This window comes from Sinocyclocheilus rhinocerous, unplaced genomic scaffold, assembly GCF_001515625.1.
Source record: "Sinocyclocheilus rhinocerous isolate Xijiao unplaced genomic scaffold, SAMN03320098_v1.1 scaffold2416, whole genome shotgun sequence".
In the NCBI taxonomy this organism is placed as follows: Eukaryota; Metazoa; Chordata; class Actinopteri; order Cypriniformes; family Cyprinidae; genus Sinocyclocheilus; species Sinocyclocheilus rhinocerous.
In genome coordinates this window covers 197316-219547 of record NW_015623175.1, presented here as the reverse complement: position 1 = coordinate 219547, position 22232 = coordinate 197316, and the positions used below count along the sequence as shown (strand labels likewise).

Below are 22232 nucleotides of genomic sequence, written 5' to 3'. Positions count from 1 at the left end.
TATTTTAAAGTGTCCTAATATTGTGTTGGAGTCCCCTACAACAGGTTTAAATGCATCTAAGGTCAGAAAACATTGTAATTTTCTCAGAATATACATTTAATATTAGAGTCATTTGCCAATGATTTCGAAACGATTCGTTCCAAGCAAGTTCGGAGCAAACCGAACTTGCCTTCCATAAGCCTACTCTGCTCTGATTGGTCAGCTGGCCAAGCCTGTTGTGATTGGCACAGAGAGGAGACCTTGAGCAAGTTAGCGAGCGCTACCATTGACAAAGCACCTTTGCATAAAACAATAATATAGTGCTCCAATCCGTTCTCATAATAATTACATAAAATACAAAAACACTTATGCAAGCGAATCGTTCCCACAGCTAAAGTTTAGCTGCTAAACTGTGAACAGTTAAAACAATAACGGTGGATACGGTAGCCAAGTGCTAACCTGACTGATGAAACAATACAGTTTGTAAACCAAACTATGTCTACTGTAATGTTTGAAGAACGACAGACAAAAGACGCTCTGTCTTAACTTTTAATCAGAACGCAGAACAGCTGTATCACAGGCGCAGCAGCCTAACTAACTCGCTCGTCTCTCCCGCATTAACCCTATAGCTGCCGTTTCAGCAAAATAAACAACAATTTCACAATGATTATAAAGTCTGTGTGCTATACTACATTCTTTATTATTAAACGAAGTAATTAGAACAACGTCAGTCTACATTAATCGACACACTCTTAGGAAATAGTGGGTTCACAGCGAATTATCAAAACTATTTCAGCAAGACACTAATATAGTGGTTTACCGGGAAACCTAAAGCTGCACTAGGTATACATAACATATTAGCACAAAAACTTGATATTTTGAGCACTCAATTGAAAATGTACACATAACGTATCAATCGTACTTACAGGTTGTGGTTCGGAGAGCTTGTTAGTCCAAATAAAGAAGATTTGAAGCCAACAAAGATAAAAGCCAAGATTAGAGACGCAGTCCTCGGTAAAATGACAAGCACACAACAAATGGTTCAATTGTATTTCTGTGGTATCCTTGAACACAGCATCTTCTTGACATAATGTAAACACACTAACTAGCGGAAGTGTTTGTGGGCAGGTAAGACTCTCGGGCAGGCGGGGATTATGCAAATGTGTTACCCAGTGACGTACACCGGTAACAGGCAAAAGATTCGAAAATATGACGACTCGTTAAGGCGATTCAGAATCGACTCTCTCTTTTGAGAGACAATATCTTTATTTATCATGCACTTTTTTGATTAACAACTTTGCAGACTGTTTTCATTTAAGGATAGCTACGTTATAAACTGCAAAAGAGATATTTTTCAAAAACCCATATGACCTGCTCTTTAAGCAAGGATGCATTAAATTGATCAAAAGTGACAGAAGGTTTTTAGATCCACAAATAAGCATATTTGGATTATTTCTGAATGATCATGAGACTGAAAAAAAAGGAGAAAAAAAAAGATTTCACATAAATATTACTGTTTTTACTAGATTTTTAAATAAATAAATGCAGCCTTTGTGAGCAGTTTTTTTTTTTTTACCAATTCCACACGTTGGTGGTATATCTGTCAAAGCTCCTGGCAGGGCAAGCTGAATTAAACATTATGCCTACTCATTGTTGTAATGTGCATGATATAAAGCATTTCAATGTATTGGGCATCTCAGTCTAATCAGTCTCCCTTCACTAAATGACATGACAAAATAAATGACAAAATTATATTTTGATATTTTACATCAAGGTACACACTAGCGAATGGGACTGGTTCTTGCACATTACTGCTTGGTCTAAAAAGCTCTGTTTTATGTAAAAGGATAAAATAAAGAATAATTCCAAATGAATTCTGTCACTTGGACAGGAATAACAAGAACGTAAGGCTCATTTTCACTCTCATCACACAGTGACATGACGCGTGGCCGAGTGGTGTCCCATACTCGGAATTTGTGCTCTGCATTTCACCCATCCAAGTGCACACACACAGCAGTGAGTAGTGAACACATACACCTGCAGCAGTGGGCAGCCTTTTTTGCTGCGGTGCCATGTTGCGAGCTGTACATTCACTCCCCCCACCTACAATCCCTGCCGGTACCGAGACTCGAACCTGCAACCTTTGGGTTACAAGTCCGACTTGTACAGTGCATCAGGAAATGCTGTGAATCCATTGATATCAATGGCAATATTGTGCTATAAATGGAGAAGGAACAGTCCATCTGTATAATCACGCTCTTGAAAATTAGCCTAACTCAAACTTTCAACTAAAGTTTTTTTTTTTCTTTAATAAAGACAGAAAGATTTGTTGGAGCTTGGTGGTGGTGAAGCTGAAGTTACTCGACCGTGGTGTAGTTTGTTTATAATCTACATTTAGCTTTTTTCACTTCTGGTGATTGTACTTAGACAAATTCATTAAATTCATAAAACTTGTGCTCTTTTGCGAAGATTATCACAATGAACCAAACGTGCAAGAATCATAAACTTAGAGCTTATTTTCTACAATAATCCAATGAAAAGTCAATGGAAAAATCCGATTGTGTTTTTGTCAAGGGAAACAGAGTTGGCCTACAAAAATACGTTATCACTGCAGCACTCTATGAGCTTACACATTCTAGAATCTAGTGTGCATGCAAACTGAAGCAATCACACAACACAACATGCAGTGAAATTCTGCTCTAAATTTATTCTTAGCCCCTAAAATTTAGCCGCATGTGCGAGTGATTGGTTACTCGATTGATGGCCACAGTTCATGTGCTGCACTGCATGTACACTGGTGGATTTGTTTCACAGCCGTGAAAGAGACATTACAACATACATTACCAATTCAACTTTTAGCAAAATAATATGACAAGTGAAAGTGAATCTATTGCAAGCCTATATCCAGTAAATACAAGACCCAATGCCTTCTTCTTGGACCGGATGAAAACAGATGTTACATAATCTTTCCCTTTCTTCGCAGAGAGACAACTCTAAGAAAGTGTGTAAAGTTCAGTCTTGTATCCGACATGTTTGCAGCACCAAGTTTGAAGGCTGTGATGACTGGTAATTACCGCCAGCAGACAAGTAGGCCTTGGCACCTGTGTTTTCTCTGAGAGCAAGATAATGAAAAAACAACAGCGCTGTCATCACCTTCGGGTTCCTGATTGCATTATCAAAACTACAGCCGGGCTTGGCATCTGGGCGTGACCTTGTTAACTGCCAGGGTAATTAAGTTTAACCAATTGGGAGAGGGGATGATAAATTATTAGCAGGTAGATTTTGTTCACATTTTATTAAATTGGCCTGCCAAAAGGGTCGGCCAAATTATCTGGGGCCTCATTTGTTGGAGGCCGGCCACATTGGCGCATCTGTTACAATTATTTATAATTTCAAGCAGTCGAAAACCAACAGAGTTCGGCATCAGCCGCGTAAAGCAATTTACAAATGATCTGATGAGGGAGCGTTTGCGTCTTTTCCCCTCATTTCTATCCAGCAGGGGAAGATGAGGGGTGAAGAAGGAGAATAAAAGGGTGAGAAAAAGGAAGAGTGTGAAAGAGTGTGAATGTGTGTGTGCAAGAGAAAGAGAGGGGAAAAAACAGCGTGCTGTAATTACAGAACACGATTAGGTTGTTCTGGGAGTTTTGCTGGCACTGGTGGTCTCAGTGTAGAAGCAGAGGGAACATATGGAGGGGCTCGTGATTGCTCTCCCCAAGGCCTGTGACCCGTCTGCTGGCAAAGCTGCAAGCTGCATCTGAATTAGACTGTTCTACACCATGTACCATTTCTGCCACAAAACAAATCTGATCACTGTTAATTACAAAACAGCTATAATCAGGCCCCTGACTGTATGAAGCCAGTAGAGGAGGGATTCACTCTGGGCCAGATTTGATGTAATATATGTGTGTAGCAAAGTGTTCCCTGCACTAGCATGAAGCGTGATGGAGGTGTAAACACAGAGGCGTCTCTGCATGGCTGCGTGTTTGTATGAACACAGACGTGAGTGGCTCTCGGGTCAGGGTCGCGTGTGAGCAGGCCTGTGTTTTTAACTGATGATCAGAGCTCCTGCAGATGGACGGGGACTGTATGTGAGTGAATAAGTGACCGGCTGGGCCTTTAACACATGGCTGGGGTTTATTAATGAGTCTCAGTACACACGCTGCTCATCTGATGAAAGCACTTGAGCACAAGAGGTCATATCATTATAGTAGAAAACATGCAAAACAAACTTACCAGCATCCAACAAAATGTTTTAGGACAGCCAGTGGCTGGATTAATTGACGGCGTCCTTGCTAATACAGCTGTTTTCATATTTCATAATGCTTTGAAGAAATATCAATATACAAGCTATGATTCAATTCTGTATACTGGGTTAAACAACTGAAAGGTCATAGTATTTTTCTTATAATACACAAATCAAACATCTAAGACTGCCTTAGAGTTTCACTCAACTGACCGCTGCCAAAAAAACAAGCTGAATAATGATATATGAAATTATGAAAGGACTTAATAAAGCCGTATTCCCTAGCAGTGTTTTTTTTTTGTGTGTGTGTGCAAGAAAATGTCTTTTTTCCCCCCGTGCATGATACCCGAGTTTCATTGGCAAAAAAATAAATAAATACAAAATCACCAGTAATTATCCTGCAGTTACAGAAGCCTCTTTCCACCTAAGAGTAAAAATAAATAAACAAACAAATAAAAAAGTAATTTCTCATTATTGTGACTTTGTATCTTGCAATTGCAACTGTCACAGTGTCACTTTATATTTCATAATGTAACAATTTTATTTATTTATTTATTATTGTTTTTTTTTACTTTATGTGGAAAATAATGTGTTTTTTGAACCTTAAACCGCATAAACACATTTCATTACACCAAATACACAAAATAATGTTCTTTTTAGCAGCATCATATGACCCCTTTAAGCTCACCGTTATTTTCACCGTTCACCGTTATTTTCAAGATCTGAGGTAAATGTCTCTCATAGGCTGTCAAAAAGACAAGTCTGACGATTTTAACTAGCTTCAATGTTGGTGGAAGGCCTGTATGTAAATGAGCAATGTGTTCTCTTTCTCAAATGTTTCCTGCACCCAGATCTTCCCGTCTATTTGACAGCAAAAATCACGTCATCTGGCTGACTTTTGACATCTCTAGGTTTTTATTAAAACTGCAGATCATTGTCCCATGATCTGTTTTTGTATCCCCACCCACAGACATTTGGCAACATGCCCAGTGCATTATGGGTGTTGAAGTTTTCCTACCCTTTTAGACAAAGGGAACACTGCAGCCCTTTTACTCCGTTTTCTCTAGTTAAGTTTCTCTAAATCCTGCCTTTTTACTGCATAGACAGTCAAATTTTAATAAAAGGACAACCCGCCAAATCAAATTAAATCATTTAACATCATACAAAACACATTCAGTACCTGAGCTGTCGGCTGGTCAGATGTCAGCTGATCACGACACAGTCTGATTAATGTGGAAAAAAATACCATTTATCGCATCACAGAGTCACGTCATGGCTGGTTAGGACACGGTAAAAGATGGAAAGGGGCTCCCACATACAATAGCCTAACTTACTAACAAAAACAAATAATTGTTCAGATGATTTCAATTCAGAGTCATATTGTTGTATATGTACACTGTATATACTGTATGTATCTTTGTTCAAACATATGGGCTCAATAATCAAAAGAAGCACCACTATTAACAGTTTATAATGCAAATCAAATTTAAATATTTTCTGATATACAAAGTGAAAGTGTTCATTTGGATTTGGTCATTACATGCTAACAGCCAGCAGTAGGTGGAGGTGCTGAACAACTGTTAAAGACACAAAGAGTGGTCTCTGAAAAGTTTAGGAAGCACTTGCTGTGGAAGTTCAATAGGTCTGATGAGACATCATCGGGCTAATGTTATCTAAACAAGTTGAGTGAAACAAACTGGTGAGGCAGCCCACAGTGAGGGAAGCACTGCCTCCTAAAGATTTAAAGCCAAACACATCGGCAGCCTCTCAGTATGCTGGAAGCTCAGGGTTTGAGCGTCAGATAGTGATCAAAAGAAACACATCTACTCATCTAAACATGACCCCAACATAACAAGCCGTGTGTGCAGGGAGCGGACACTTCAATTATACATCTGACAGCTCGGCTTTCACTAACACTAATAACACGCAGAGGCAGATGTTGAGAGGAGCGTCTGGGTTCTAGAAGAGGGAGAAATGGGGAGAGAGACATTGAAATTTCATCACTTGGGAGGTTTCTCGCAATCTCAAAGTTTAATTAAATTCATAACACTCCACCTATTAAATAAATACTTCTATAGGTGATAAAGCTGATTAAGTGGCCCCTAAATGTCGTTGGCTGTCTATAAAAATCTGGCTAAACAGAGAAAAAAATTCTGGGATTAATCAATAAATTCACTTGAAACAGGTTAATAAAAATCTGTCCAATCAATCCACACCACAAAATCAATTTGCCAGATGTAGATCCTAGAGGAGCAACAAACAATCACTCTGAGATGTGAGCAGCAATGCGGTTCTAACAGTTCTTTGACATTATTCATAATAAAACCTTGTCACTCGGTATAATAGCTCAAGTGCATAGGCAATTGAACAAAAGCTGCAATAAACCTTCTTGCCGCCACCGATCTGCCACATAGAGTGTTAAATGCATTGCTAATAGACTGTAAGATGCAACACGTCCTGTGTAATCCTCAGGAGGCCAATTTTAGATTTGGTTTTCAATGGCTTTTGACTAGAAAAGAAGAACCTACAAGGCTTAAGGCCTGATTTAGATCAGAGAACGACGCAGCATAGTGACAACCTGGGTCACGTCACCGCAGAGACAGACTGCCGGAAGAAATGGAAAGACAAAAGGAAATATAGATGTAGCGAAGCAAAAAAAATAAAAATCTGAGGGAAAATTGGTAAAATCACTGGGATTTATTTCCAAAGAACAATGACTTGGAATATACAGAAAAGCTCAGCCCAGTCAAAGCTCAGATCACAAACCAATAGATCATAAGTTAATAAGTAAATGCGGCCCATGTTCTACACTGCCCCAAAAAAAAAAAAAATCTGTAAAATTTACGGTAAAAAAAACCTGGCAGCTGTGGTTGCCAGAATTTTACAGTGAAAAATACGGTAGCAACATTTTAGGTTTTACGGATTTAACATAAATGTACATTTAAAAAACATATTTCATTAACTGATATAATGTTAATATACGAACCTATTGTAATGCTGAAGCTATACCTTTGTAATACACTAATAACCAGAGGTGGGACCAAGTCATTGTCACAAGTAAGTCTTGAGTCTTTGCATTCAAGTCTCGAGTCAAGTCCCGAGTCAAGACAGACAAGTCCCAAGTCAAGTCCCGAGTCAAGACAGGCAAGTCCAAGTCGAGTTGCAAGTCCTCAGCTTTAAGATTCAAGTCTAAACACTTCTTCAAATTATATTTTAAATTATCATTAGGTCTATTGCCGCTTGCTCACTTCAGACATTAGGCCTAAAGTGCATTTTTCTTCTTCAAATTATAGCTGAATAGTTGGCAATGATTAATTTTAAATCTAGATTAACTCAAGGTTTATCTAATAATTCTGTTGCACCAACCTTCAAACCTTTAAAAATAAGCAGGTTTACATTTTAACCGAATGCCAGTTTTCTGATTAATTTTTTGTAAAAAGTGTATAGGGTCGCTAGAGACCCTAGGTATGTAAAAATGTGTAAGTATTTTTTCCTGCGCAACTACATTTACATATCAGATGACTCAATGTGTTCATCTGCTCAAATTGAACCCTTTTAAGTTTCAAAAGGTAACGAAATATGCTTTAATTTATTCTTCTGTAATTGTTCTTAAAATATCAAGAGTTTTTTCTTTTTGCTATTGCAGCAGTTAAAGATCCAGGAGTCGAGTCTCGAGTCAAGTGGCTCGAGTCCACACCCCTGCTAATAACCACCAAAAGCAGGTGGTGACGAGAAAGCTCATCACAAGCAGGTTTTTCACAAGCTGAGAAGGAAAATACTAACATATATAGAAGGGTGCACACAGAGTCATTCACACAAACAGTAAACACATCATAACACACATGAAACTAAAATAATACAATAAACATTCATTAATAACATTAAAACATACAACCCTAAAAAAAAAAAAAACTATGAAGAAACACTGTTATTTCAATGAAAAAAAAAACATAAAATGTGAAATGTAACGCAGGGAATTCTGGGAATGTCAATTTACAGTATATAGTAAGGGAACTTACTGTTGACCAATTAACTGGTTTTCAGAGTTTCACTCTCCGCCAAGCGATCTGTGCTGTTTTTCAGTTCATCTGAATGGAAGTGCAACGCACCTGTATTTAACATACTACTAGCCAATGGCGATTCAATTGCCAAGGTGTCCGTAGAGGGCTGTCTGGCTACACCTACAACATCTCAGATTTGAGATGGACCTACTGTGGAAACCTTGCAACCTTGTACTTAGTAACTGAACTATTTGCTACTCCTCAAGCTACATTTTCAGCACAATCTACATGACTGCCACAAAACGACATAATTTCCACATTAGGCCATTTTCTACAAAGAAGATAAAGCATGAATGGATACTTTCAGCTTTAACAAACAGATGTGTTCATGAATCTCTAGAATTGCTTTGTGGCAAAATAAAAATAAAAACCTGGAGCTGAACAATGGAAACAATGAACTACTAAATCTTAAAATGAGCAAAAGGGACAGTAAAGTGAAAATTTCTGTTTCAAATAAACGCTGCTCTTCTGACCTTTATTTTTATTAAAGAATCCTGAAATTTTTTTTGTTTCTTTACAAAAATACTAAGCAGCATGCTTTTATAACAATAAAAAATGTTGCATGAGCACTAAATCAACATATTAGGATTTCTGAAAGATCATGTGACACTGAAGACTGGAGTAATGAATGCTAAAAATTTAGCTTTGCCATCACAGGAATAAATTACTTTTAGAAAACATTTATTTTAACCTATAAAATTTCTCAATATTACTATTTTAGTGTTTTTTTTTTGGTAAAATTAATGCAGGCTTGGTGACATAAAAGACTTCTTTAAAAAAAAAAAAAAACTACAAAAATCTTACCCATGCCATATATACTGTACATAACTGATAATAACTGATCTGCTGAGAGGAGCTCTGGCAGTGTTCGAGCAGGGTTAATGCCAAATGCTTTGGAGTTGTCAGACAGCATGAAGTCTTGCAAAAATGAACAAAAACTCCTGGTCATCTCTTCCCATTCATCTCTTACTGAAAGGCATTTCATTTATTATGGATGTGGTTATACTAAGAGGAGAAAAAGGAAATGAACAGTGTGTGGTTTTGCTGAAGTGCTCTTTCAGCTTGCTTTGCATACAAAGGGCATTGAGCATGATGTAAATCTGTCATGGTGCTCCCCACACGGACTCACCTCACAGTGCCCCGCGGCGGCTGTGAAACTCTGCAGCTGTGCCTGGAGTTCTTGGATCTGCTGATCTCTCTGGCTGAGCTGCATGCTGAGGGCTGCTTCCCGCTGGCGGAGCTGTTCCTGGCTGTGCCAAAGGGCTTGGTATGACACGCTCAGCTCGCTGTGGAGCTGTCACAGCAGAAACAGACAGTGAAGGACAAGCTCGGTTAATGCAGTTAAGTCCTTGCTGGAACACAAGTTCACCCCCCAGGGGCACGCGTTCACTCGTGAGGACAGGCACTAAGTTCACACAACAGATGCGCTCCAGTACCTTCTGGTAGGAGACGGTGTCTGCCGTGTGGGCCTCCTCTTGGCTGTGCAGGACTCTTTGCGTGTCCAGGTTAAGCCCCTCCAGCTGCTGAATGAGCTGGGCCTGTTCTCCTGCATGTTCCACACTCTGCCTGTACAGACACTGCAAGTCCTGGAGCTCGCGTCTGGACACGAACATGCACACACATCACGGTCAACTCATATGGTCAGGGTTAATCAAAGCTCAGCCAGATCTGTGTAAGTGCTGCTTACTTGATTTGACAGAGCTGTTGTTCTTTGTCAGCTCCTTCCCGTTCTACAGTGGAAAGCTGAAGGGACAAAGCAGTTGAGCGACTCTGAGCCTCTAGCATGTCCTGTCTGCTTCTGAATAGTTCCTCTTCCAAATTCTGCAAGATAAATTGATTGTTAATTGACACCTGGTTCAATGGCATGAAATACTTTTTTTTTTTTTTTAGTGTAGATCTATTAATTTATTCAAAACTCCATTAAAAATGCAATTCATACATACTGTACTGTACAGGCAGTTACTGTATCTTTCGGTGATGAACATGTTTTTAACATCTAAAATAAAATTCATTTTGAAGAACAACGGGCATGATCTTTCATTATTGTATCTTAATAATAATAATAATAATAAATTAAATTAAATCACAAACTCCTTCACTGCTTATTTAAAAGCCTTTTCTCCACTGCATCAAAATCATGTGGTGTGCCTGACAAAGTCATGTGTTTTGTGTCATGTGTGACAAATATGTAGGAAATATGCAGGAATTAAGGGTGTTTGTGAAATGTACATGTATGTAAAAAACAAAAACGCCCTGGGAATGCACACTTTCTGCATGATGTAGTTAGAATGCTCCCAAAATTCAATAAACTGGGGCAAAAAATGGCCCTGTATAAGTTTTTCTCTTATATTTCTATATGCTATAGGTAAGCATAGTTCTCAAATATCACCACAGTTGCAAATGCGAATTGAATTTATTCAACAGTTCAGTAAATATATGAGTTATGTGGTATATGGTAATGTGAGTTACATTTTAGACAGAGTATTGTCAATACTGTCAGTTTTTACTCATTTTGGCAAAGAAAATAGTTCCAAACAAAGCCACAATGGAGCTATTGTGCATCTCTGAACAACACAAATGGTTTCAATATTCAAAATATTATTTTTAAAACAATAATTCCATATTGTTATTTATGCAGTTGTAATTGCAGTGTTAATACATTGAAATGCTGCTTTAGATTCGGCATCTGCCACTTCTACAGTGCAAAAATGGATTTTGTTGATACTTATTTAATTTGATTGGTAACACCCCATAGTGTCTTATTATTCTAATTGCATTCATTGATTAAATGTAAGAATTCGACAATGATGAAGCATACATCTAATAAGGTTTGAAATTGCTCTTATATAAGTAAAATGCCCTTGGAAATCAATTTAAGGAAATAAATACTGCCTCATAATAAAATAGTTTATTTCTGTCACTGCTGTGAGCTAACCACCGCATCACATAATTATGACAATTATGAACAGCTTTGGGAGTCAGCTGTCTCCCAATATGTTCTAATTATCATTATCAACAATCTATTTTGTCAATATCCCCACCCCCTAGCAGGAATGGGGGGAAATGATAACAGAGCAACATTTTTTATAAATAAATAATTCAAGATATTTTTTTAAATAAATAAATGAATAAACAAATAAAAAAGAAAGGCACAAGGAGAAATTGCGATCCTTTTACTTGATCACTTTTAAATATTAGATATAAAATTTTATACAAAATGATTTTTGGCATTTAACCCATGGTACTTAAGACTGGTTTTGTGGTCCAGGGTCACATACATACATATACCTAAAGATAATGATCTCCTCCTCGCTCTCCTGGCGTCTCTTGTACTGCTGTAAGCAGATGTTGCAGTGGTCCTGTCTGGGGTGAAGCCCTCTACTGACAGCCTTATGCAGGTGTGACAGAGACCAGTGAAGATCTGAGTTATGACTGGTTTTGTGGTCCAGGGTCACATACATACATACATACATATATATACATATATACATATATATTTATATAATTTTTTTTTCTCGAAAATGCTATAAAATATTTATCAAAAGAAACATAAATCCAACATGAATACAAAGAGTGCATTTCTTAAAAAAAAAAAAAACATACATGTTTTAAACTAGATTTAAAAAAAATATATATATTTGTTCTTTTTTTTATCATGGACACTCTCGTTTGACAACAAACCACCTCAGAGAACTTGACCACAGTAAAAAGGAACAAAGAAAGACAACGGAAGGAAAGTAAAAGATGAGCAACTAAAGCGGGAAGCCTATCAGCCGCATATCACAGGAGCTGATGGAGATAATGAGAAGCAAACAGATGCTGAGCATCAAACGCTCAGGCCAGGGAGAGCACGGGCCAGCCCTCATTAAAAACTAGCCAGTGCTGACAGGGGCACTGAGAGAGACAGAGAGCACAGGAGGAAAGGGGACACAGTCCGAGCACCACTACAGTCTAATTTAATTGGACTAGTTAGAGTTTAAGGTCCACACAGACCTGCCTCTGTCCTTCCCCATGGAGAGTAATGAACACAAATCTGTATGTAAAGCAGGTAATCACACAGGTGCTTGAGTGACACTCAACCCAAGAGGACACAAGCCCTATTAAACATACACAAATGCTGAACGAGGCCCTATGGAACATGCTAACAACAGCTCCTGCTCCGTCTGTAGTAGGTCATTATAGCCCAAGTCGCTAAGCACCGCGACAGCAGGCAGGACTGTTTCGGGGCCACATGTAAAACAGCTCTGGTCACGTTTGCACTGAGTACACTCCCGCTGTTGAGTGGGGAAAATAAAAATTGGGCCCACCATGTTAACCCACCAAGTCATTATTTCGCCCCCCCCTGAACATATCTATCAATATTTAACATTTGCGCATTGTGAGACAAGTTCATTTACATGAACCCGCTTAGAAAGCGGCAGAAAAGAAGAAAAAAAGAGAACAGGGTGCGAAGCGGGGGACCTTACCTTGACTCTGGAATTGCTGACGGCCTCTTGGTCCCGCAATCTCTCCAGCTCTGCCTGAGAGGCTGAGTGCTGAGCATCTAATTGTTGCCTGGCTTCCAGTAGGGCATGCCTGCCCTCCTCCTCGCACTCCTGCGCCTGCCTCCTCACTTCCTGCCGGGGAAAAGAGAGCGAGAGACGGTCGCAGCATTGGGATGAAAGGGCGGCAGAGCGGGCAGGGCCAGAGAGGGAAGTTTGGAGCTTACCTGCGTTGGCAGGGCAAGCCGAAGCCCACGCAGGTAGCCTGGCGCAGGGGCCAGCTTTAGCTCTAATGACAGCTCTAATGAGAATAGCTCCACTACAGGCCCATTAGTCCTGCCAGCCTGCCTTTGATGCTGATCTCTCGCCCCTTTCTTTTTTGCCCGCACTATCCTTCCCTCCCTTTGCTAAGAGAGACCCTGAAAAGACACATCCTCCCCAGATCTTCACTTTATCAATTAATCATGCCAGTCCCATCAGAAGGTAATTAAGGAGAAGCCACATCACATACACACTCTTTCCTCTGCTCGGCCATCATTAAGTATTTATTGAGAAAGTTAGCTGCTTTTCCGAGCTACGCTGTCGCTACCACCCCCGCCCTCGCCGCCCCTGCCCCCGACCCGGGATTTTGAGGCCTTAGGCAATTGCCTCCAGGGGCTTGTCAGTTTTTTTTCCCTCCCTCTCTTCCTGGTGTCACAGGCACAGAGGCAGTGCTTTAAAAGTGGTGCCAGTGGAAATTTGTCCAAACCTTAAGTTGTCGACTCTTATTCCCCAGTCTGTGCTGCAGAGCTGCCAGTTCTTTCTTCATTAGACCGCACTCCTCCTCACTGCCACGCAACTGCTGGACTCGGTTGTTTATCTCCTGCTCTTGTGCCGTCACTTTCTGTTTAAAGATCCACACAAGTGATCGTGAGAGACAGCCGTTAGTCACAAGCAATCTGGGTATGAGTGTTTACAGGACTGAGAGTTAGGTTTCATTAATAGTTTCTGTAATGGGGTCAGCTGTTGCGTGATACGGAGATGGGAAAGCATGTCACAGGCGTTTCGTCCTGTATTGCTAAATGTGGGACACGGGTGCTGGCTGTACTATGATGTTTCAACAGGACATGATAAAGCTAAAAAATGATTCAGTGGTTACATGCTACATTGTTTAAGTAAACAGTTTCTGAAGAAATAATATTGAAAGGCCAAAATCATTGCTGTTTAATTAGCACTTCTCCAATGAGAAGTGTCTCTAGTATCTATTCTGTATGAGCGGATTGTGTGATAGCGTGTAAAAGTGTGGATAAGCTACTATAGGTAAACACGTCAGCAGTGTGGACTCAAGTCCCTGTGCCCAAAAATGATGGTAGAGCAGCAATATGAAAAATTTGTTTGGTTGAAATATTGAGAGGTGGCTTGTTGCCAAAAAACTTTACTACCGGAGAACACAATGCCCGATTTAATTGCCCAAATTTAATTACAAAACTTTATTTACAGTTACAGTATTTTTGGTTAAATGAAAATGTGGTACAAAATTCACATCGGGGCATGAATTTGAATCAACAGTCGTAGTGCCCATGTGTTGAATGTGTGCACACAAGTTCACTGACAATACTCAGAACTAGAACTAAAGGCAGACTGAAAAATGAAGCGTATCCCAGACTTAAAGGGAAAATTCACCCAAAACAAAAGTTTTATCATTCCAAACCCATAAGACCTTCATTTATCTTTGAAACACAAAGAAAGATATTTTGAGAGATTTTTGATTGAAACTGCATTATACCAAAATTCTGAAGTTTCAGAAAGTTCGTAAAGAGATTGCAAATTGTGTGTCAAGCAAGCATGATTGAGCTTCTCTTTACCAAATTTGATGAGCTCTATGTAATGCACATTGACCAATGTTTACATCTAAATAAAGACCTAAATTAAATCTGTTTATCATATAAAGTGAATGTGTCTGAAGAGAAGACTTGGATTAAACCGCTTGATTCATATGGAGTACTTTTACAATGAACTTATCAAAGCATCAAGGTTTTGTTGGAATGGACTTTTGATAGTCTAGATTAAAGACCTATGACATCACTGAATTCAATGATGAACTGCCTTTAACTGAAAATTGAGTGTTTACTATTATCATTTTGCATTATTGACACAATATTTTCCTAATTAATGCTGTACAGTTGCTTTGACACAATCTGTATTGTTAAAAGCGCTACATAAATAAAGTTGACTTGACTTGATAGTGGGACAGCAATTGCTCAGGTTTCAGTAAAAACATTATCCATTTTGTTCTGAAGATTAACAAAATTCTTATGGGATGACATGGAATGACATAAGGGTATATAATTGATGACAGAATTTTCATTTTTGGGTGAACTACCCCCTTGTTCTGTGTTCAGTGCAAATATTCAATATCGTTCACAGTTATCCCTCTACCATCTCAGTTATTCCGATAATGCGTTCCTATTGCTAGCACACACTTCAACCGGGTTGTGACAACTCGACGCTGATATCTCAAAAAATAACCCTGAGCTGTGGGAGGCAATTAATTGCCATGTTTGGGGAAATCACTTGAATCTTTCTAGATAGAGAACTTATTTTCAGTCTGTGCACCATGCAAATGCAGGTTTTAATAGAGATTTATAGCACAAGTGAAGCTCAATTCAAAATGTTGATAATGAAGTAGGCAAGCACTGTTTCAACCCTAGTACTTCTCAATTGGTAGGAAAAGAGGTTTAAAGAAGTTAAGAGGTCTAGGACAGAGAGATTAGCATTAGAAATCCCCAGCGCAGTTCAAAAATGAAAGCTAATTATGTTACAAAAATGGAAGAAGAGGGGTAATGGAAGGGGGTGGGGTGAGAGGAAAGCTGGTCAAAGTTAGTGTGGAAATGCAGAGATGAGATGAGGATTCAGCAGACCATCACATGGCCAAGGAAGGAAAAAGCAATTCATCACATTTGGATTCGTTTGGTGCAAAATTTGAATGAGACGAATGCCAGTGGTTTTGAGTGGTACCCAGAATTCTGATTATTAATGAGTTTCTCAAACAGGGTACGATGGCCATATTCCACTAACAGGCCAGTGCAACTTAAACCTGACAGAAGAAAAGACTCGTTCAAAACTGTAACTTAATTTTTAATCTATTAAAAATATTGCATACTAAAGCATCAACTTCAGAATGTGCACAGTTGGCTCTGAATCTGAAACAAAGGCCATTTGTGTGTAAAAATACACTATATTGAGGAATTGCTGACCATGTAGAAAACGAAGCGTTTGAGAGAGGCGGGGCATATATGACCTACAATAATGTACAGTATTTGAAAAATAATGTGTTTTTTGAAAATTAAAGCATGTCAACATATTCTGTTACACCAAATACACAAAATAATGATCTTTAAAAAAGCATCATATGACCCCTTTAATACACAGGATCAGTATTCAGTTGCTCTGGATATGTCAACATGTCTGCCATCTTGGAACGATCATTTCATACAAACCTTCAAACATTTCATATTTATGACTTATATAATGCTAATATACTGCAGGTCATTTAACCTTCACTGTAACAAACTGCTGTAAAAATTACAGCAATATTTTACAGCAGCAGGCTGTTTTTCTAATAATACAGCATATTGCTGTAAACTGCAATGCATTCTGGGGTCGCGTGACGTTTGACGCAAATGTACAGCATATTGCTGTAAATTTCAAATCTAGAGGTGGGATCTTCAACGGTCGAGATTCGGGAGCGGCAATAGGAATGATTCACAACTGTGGTAAGTGGCTTATTTCAGTTTTTTATTTTTCATGTTTGGTAACTGTAGTAGTATATGAAAGTATCTACATTCACAGTTCATATTGGTAACCCCGGATTCACGCATCCTCCGTCCGCGGGGCGCGAGGGAGACTTTCGGGAGCATGGGCGCGGTAGGATTTCACACATTACCCGGCCTCATAGCGGCTATGGGCAGAAAATGTCTGGGTTCCTATGTTAAGAATTACATGCTTCAGTGACAATAGTTGATATTCACGGTAACCACGTGTTGATCAGCACACTTTGTCGTGATTATTTTAAATCGAATTTGCAGTAATCTGTTAACACGGAACCGAAATGAAAACGCGTGCTAAAGTCTTGAGACTCACGGTCAGCGGCAGCCCGCTCACGGAGGATGTGTGTGCCGTGCTGAACGGTGCTGTTAACTTAACTAGCGAGATGTGTACTTGAGGACCTTTGCTAATTTTCGTATCGTTTGTTTGTAATGCCTCTTTTTAACTTGGGTTTAAAAGAATGAGTTAATCCAGCCCAACTTCCTGTCTGTCCTTGCCACTCTGTTCGCAGCATACTACATATTCACCCTGGAGTACCAGGAGGAGACAGCCGGTAACTTGGACATTCAAAGGTAATAGTTTAATTCTTACAGTATCAGTAACATGTGTGTATATATATTTTTTGAACCAAAATACAGCAAAAGCAGTAATTTTGTGAAATATATATTTTTTTTACTATTTAAAATTACTGCTTTCTATTTGAATATATTTTAAAATGTAATTTATTTCTGTGATCAAAGCTGAATTTTCAGCATCATTACTCCAGTCTTCAGTGTCACATGATCCTTCAGAAATCATTCTAATATGCTGATTTACTGCTCAAGAAACATTTTTTATTATTATTATTATAAATATTTAAAGGGGTGGTTGATTGCGAAGGCCAAATGAGAGCAGACAAAGTGTCGAAGCTAAAAAGTGTACTACCAGCTCAGCAGAATACATTTGTTAGCCAAACCCAGCTGAACCAGTCATCCGTTCGAGCTAGCTTTCAGGTAGCTAAACTGATTGCAACCAGCGGTAGGCCATTCAGTGACGGCGAGTTCGTCAAGAAATGTATGAATGCTGTTGCGGAGGAGGTGTGCCCCGATAAGAAAGATGTCTTAAATGCGGTGAGTCTGTCCGCAAGTACAGTCACCAGACGAATTGAAGAAATGGGGGATAATGTATATGCCCAGCTGCAGGAGAAAGTGAAAGAATTTGAATTTTTTGCATTAGCACTGGATGAGAGCAATGACGTGCAGGACACAGCACAGCTGCTAATTTTTCTTCGCGGAGTTAGCTCAAACTTTGAAGTGTCAGAGGAGCTAGCAGCCCTACAAAGTCTAAAAGGCACTACGACAGGGGAGGATATTTTTGGTAAAGTGTGCCAAACGATGGGAGAGCTGGGTCTAGACTGGTCTAAGCTGGCCAGCATCACTACTGACGGGGCTCCTAGTATGGTTGGCGCATCGAGGGGGCTTATAGGGCGCATGAATAAAGAAATAGAGGAAAGAGGTCTAACACCACCGTTCAAAGTCCACTGCCGGATTCACCAGCAAGCACTCTGCTGCAAAGTTCTGAAGTGGGAATCAGTCATGAAGGTGGTGGTGTCATGCATAAACTTCATCAGAGCAAACGGACTTAAACACCGGCAGTTCCAAGCCTTTCTCGCTGAGCTAGAGTCTGCTCACGGAGATGTGCTTTACCACACTGAAGTTCGATGGTTAAGCCGGGGCAGAGTTTTGAGGCGTTTTTATGAGCTGCTACCCGAAATCAACGCCTTTCTTCTGACAAAGGGCAAAACTGTCCCAGAACTGATCGACGCAGAATGGAAATGGGACCTCGCCTTTTTAACAGATGTGACAGAAATGTTGAACGGCCTCAACTTGCAGCTCCAAGGCAAGGGGAAACTAATATGTGACATGTATTCCCACATAAAAGCATTTGAGGTGAAACTAGCACTGCTTGTGGGACAAGTGCAAAAGCAAGACTTCACTCATCTCCCCGTTACCCAAAGTCTCTCAGTTGAGAAACCAGTGGCTCCATTCCCAGCTGAAAAGTCCGTGGAAGCGCTGGAAATGCTGAAGGCGGAGTTTGACGTGCGATTCCGTGAGCTACATGTCCACTCTAAAGAAATTTGCCTTTTCCAGAACCCCTTTGCTGTATCATAATAAAATCTCCACAATAATACTAGTAGTCACTCCGGCCCATGTATTTTTCTGTTACAAACCGACCCGGCCCTCCATTAAAGAAAGGGAAAATTATGTGGCCCTTGCAGAAAAAAGTTTGGGGACCCCTGGACTAAACCATTCAAAAGCTTGGGGTCAGTATATTTAAAACCTTATATATAATTATTAAATTATGAAATTATAGAAATTAATACTTTTATTTAGCATGGATGCATTAAATTGATCAAAAGTGATGATAAAGACATTTATGTTACAAAATATTTATATTTGAGATAAATACTGTCCTTCTGAACTTTCTAGTCATCAAAGAAACCTAAAAAAAAATCTCCTCTGCTGTTTTCAACATAATAGCAATACAGGTGCATCTCAATAAATTAGAATGTCGTGGAAAAGTTCATTTATTTCAGTAATTCAACTCAAATTGTGAAACTCGTGTATTAAATAAATTCAGTGCACACAGACTGAAGTAGTTTAAGTCTTTGGTTCTTTTAATTGTGATGATTTTGGCTCACATTTAACAAAAACCCACCAACAAATTAGAATACTTCATAAGAACATAAAATAGAATACTTCATAAAAACATTTTTAGTGAATTGTTGGCCTTCTGGAAAGTATGTTCATTTACTGTACATGCACTCAATACTTGGTAGGGGCTCCTTTTGCATTAATTACTGCCTCAATTCGGCGTGGCATCGAGGTGATCAGTTTGTGGCACTGCTGAGGTGGTATGGAAGCCCAGGTTTCTGTGACAGTGGCCTTCAGCTCATCTGCATTTTTTGGTCTCTTGTTTCTCATTTTCCTCTTGACAATACCCCAGAGATTCTCTATGGGGTTCAGGTCTGGTGAGTTTGCTGGCCAGTCAACTTTTGGTGCTTTTGGCAGTGTGGGCAGGTGCCAAATCCTGCTGGAAAATGAAATCAGAAGTGCTCCAAAATTTCTTGGTAAACGGGTGCAGTGACGTTGGTTTTCAAAAAACACAATGGACCAACACCAGCAGATGACATTGCACCCCAAATCATCACAGACTGTGGAAACTTAACACTGGACTTCAAACAACTTGGGCTATGAGCTTCTCCACCCTTCCTCCAGACTCTAGGACCTTGGTTTCCAAATGAAATACAAAACTTGCTCTCATCTGAAAAGACGACTTTGGACCACTGGGCAACAGTCCAGTTCTTCTTCTCCTTAGCCCAGGTAAGACGCCTCTGACGTTGTCTGTGGTTCAGGAGTGGCTTAACAAGAGGAATACGACAACTGTAGCCAAATTCCTTGACACGTCTGTGTGTGGTGGCTCTTGATTAATGATGCTAAACATTCAGCGTTGCATCATAGAAATAAATGACAGTTTAAAATATATTCAAATAGAAAGCAGTTATTTTAAATAGTAAAAATATTTCACATTACTGCTTTTGCTGTATTTACATTTAGTCATTTAGCAGACGCTTTTATCCAAAGCGACTTACAAAAGAGGACAATGGAAGCAATCAAAATCAACAAAAGAGCAATGATATGCAAGTGCTATAACACGTCTCAGTCAGCTTAACGCAGTACAAATAGCAAGGTTTTTTTATTTTTTAATTATTTTGGATCAAATAAATGCAGGCTTGGTGAGCAGAAGAGAATTCTTTAAAAAACATTAAAGGTGCCATAGAATGCAAAAATCACTTCTATAAGGTGTTTGAACACAGTTGTGCAAGCAGTGTGTGAAAACAACCAGCCTGTAATGGTAAAAATCCACCCACTCATTGTTTTATAATCCCAATAAATCATAAACAGTCTCTCCACACTAGCAGTTCCAGATTTCTCACTACTATGATGTCATACTCGGGGAAAGTCCCGCCCATTTGTGACGCTCTCTGCCCTATTAGCATATACACACAGCCCTGAGTGAGAAGCAGCGGTCCGCCATTACTGTTTTCTTGCTGTAGCTACAATGTCAGCGCCAAAGAGCCATTAAAAGTGTAGTGTGTTTGGATGCACCAACGAACATAGGAGTCTCCATAGACGGCCGAGGACACGGTGGTTAAATTTCATTTTCGAAGTAAATGTCCCGGAAAAAAAACGGAAAAGTCCTATACGTTTGTGCTAACATTTTACGCCGGACTGCCTCACAAAAGAGGGTCAGTTCAGCACTGGAGTTGTGCAAAGATTTCTTCTGAAAGAGGGATCGATACCAACGCTTCGTGCGCAAACGTCCAGACTCCAGACAAAGTAAGCCAAAGTAAGCCTCTGAGGCGTGATCAATAATCACACCTCATATTTTGTTTTCCAAAAGAGCTTCTTGGCTCTCTGTAAGGCTAATGTTGCTAAAGCTACCATTGTCTCTGCCTGTTTTCACTAATGCTGCCTTCACGTGCTACCAGAATGATCGTAAATAGGAATGTGGTAGTTAAAAATTGCATTTGGAAGCAATGTGAGGATCAGTAACATGGTCACCACCAGTTGAACTGTAACACCGGTATGCCCGCGAGCATGAGCTCTTGAAGCTCCGCACTCTTCTGAAAAGGGAGGCGGGAGCACCAGCTCATTTTCATTTAAAGGGGACAAACACAAAAACAGCATGTTTTGGCTCATAACCTAAAAAGTGGCAATTTCAACAAGCTATAAAACATTATCTGTGGGGTATTTTGCGATAAAACTTCACATACACACTCTGGGGACATCAGAGAACAATTTAAAATATTGTATCAATGCATTCTATGGCACCTTTAAATAAGTCTCTTCTGCTCATCAAGGCTGCATTTATTTAATCCAAAATACAGAAATATTGAAATAAAAAATTTTCTAAAATTTTCTATTTTAATATACTTTAAAATATAATTTATTCCTGTGAAGCAAGGCATTCTCCAGCATTACTCCAGTCTTCAGTGTCACATGCCAGATTTCTCACTACTGTGATCTCATACTCGGGAAAAGTCCCGCCCATTTGTGACGCTCTCTGCCCTATTAGCATATACACACAGCCCTGAGTGAGAAGCAGCGGTCCGCCATTACTGTTTTCTTGCTGTAGCTACAATGTCAGCGCCAAAGAGCCATTAAAAGTGTAGTGTGTTTGGATGCACCAACGAACATAGGAGTCTCCATAGACGGCCGAGGACACGGTGGTTAAATTTCATTTTCGAAGTAAATGTCCCGGAAAAAAAACGGAAAAGTCCTATACGTTTGTGCTAACATTTTACGCCGGACTGCCTCACAAAAGAGGGTCAGTTCAGCACTGGAGTTGTGCAAAGATTTCTTCTGAAAGAGGGATCGATACCAACGCTTCGTGCGCAAACGTCCAGACTCCAGACAAAGTAAGCCAAAGTAAGCCTCTGAGGCGTGATCAATAATCACACCTCATATTTTGTTTTCCAAAAGAGCTTCTTGGCTCTCTGTAAGGCTAATGTTGCTAAAGCTACCATTGTCTCTGCCTGTTTTCACTAATGCTGCCTTCACATGCTACCAGAATGATCGTAAATAGGAATGTGGTAGTTAAAAATGGCATCTGGAAGCA

At 39.6% G+C, this 22232-nt stretch overlaps 1 protein-coding gene and 1 long non-coding RNA gene across 2 annotated transcripts in view; one reads left to right on the top strand and one right to left on the bottom strand.

Annotated features, from left to right (window-relative positions):
* Positions 1-22232, bottom strand: part of cntln (centlein, centrosomal protein) — a 103901-nt gene that overhangs the window by 70408 nt on the left and 11261 nt on the right. Inside the window, exons 5-10 of the mRNA XM_016548944.1 lie at positions 13513-13647; positions 12750-12899; positions 9971-10104; positions 9720-9882; positions 9346-9577; positions 6120-6181 (exon numbers count right to left, since the gene is read on the bottom strand). Of these exons, the coding sequence (XP_016404430.1) occupies positions 6120-6181; positions 9346-9577; positions 9720-9882; positions 9971-10104; positions 12750-12899; positions 13513-13647 (876 nt within the window). The remainder of the gene's footprint in view (positions 1-6119; positions 6182-9345; positions 9578-9719; positions 9883-9970; positions 10105-12749; positions 12900-13512; positions 13648-22232) is intronic.
* The window catches only part of LOC107737363 (uncharacterized), a 7334-nt gene continuing 1417 nt past the window's right edge, over positions 16316-22232 (top strand). Inside the window, exons 1-2 of the long non-coding RNA XR_001639792.1 lie at positions 16316-16519; positions 17083-17143. This is a non-coding gene — a long non-coding RNA (uncharacterized LOC107737363). The remainder of the gene's footprint in view (positions 16520-17082; positions 17144-22232) is intronic.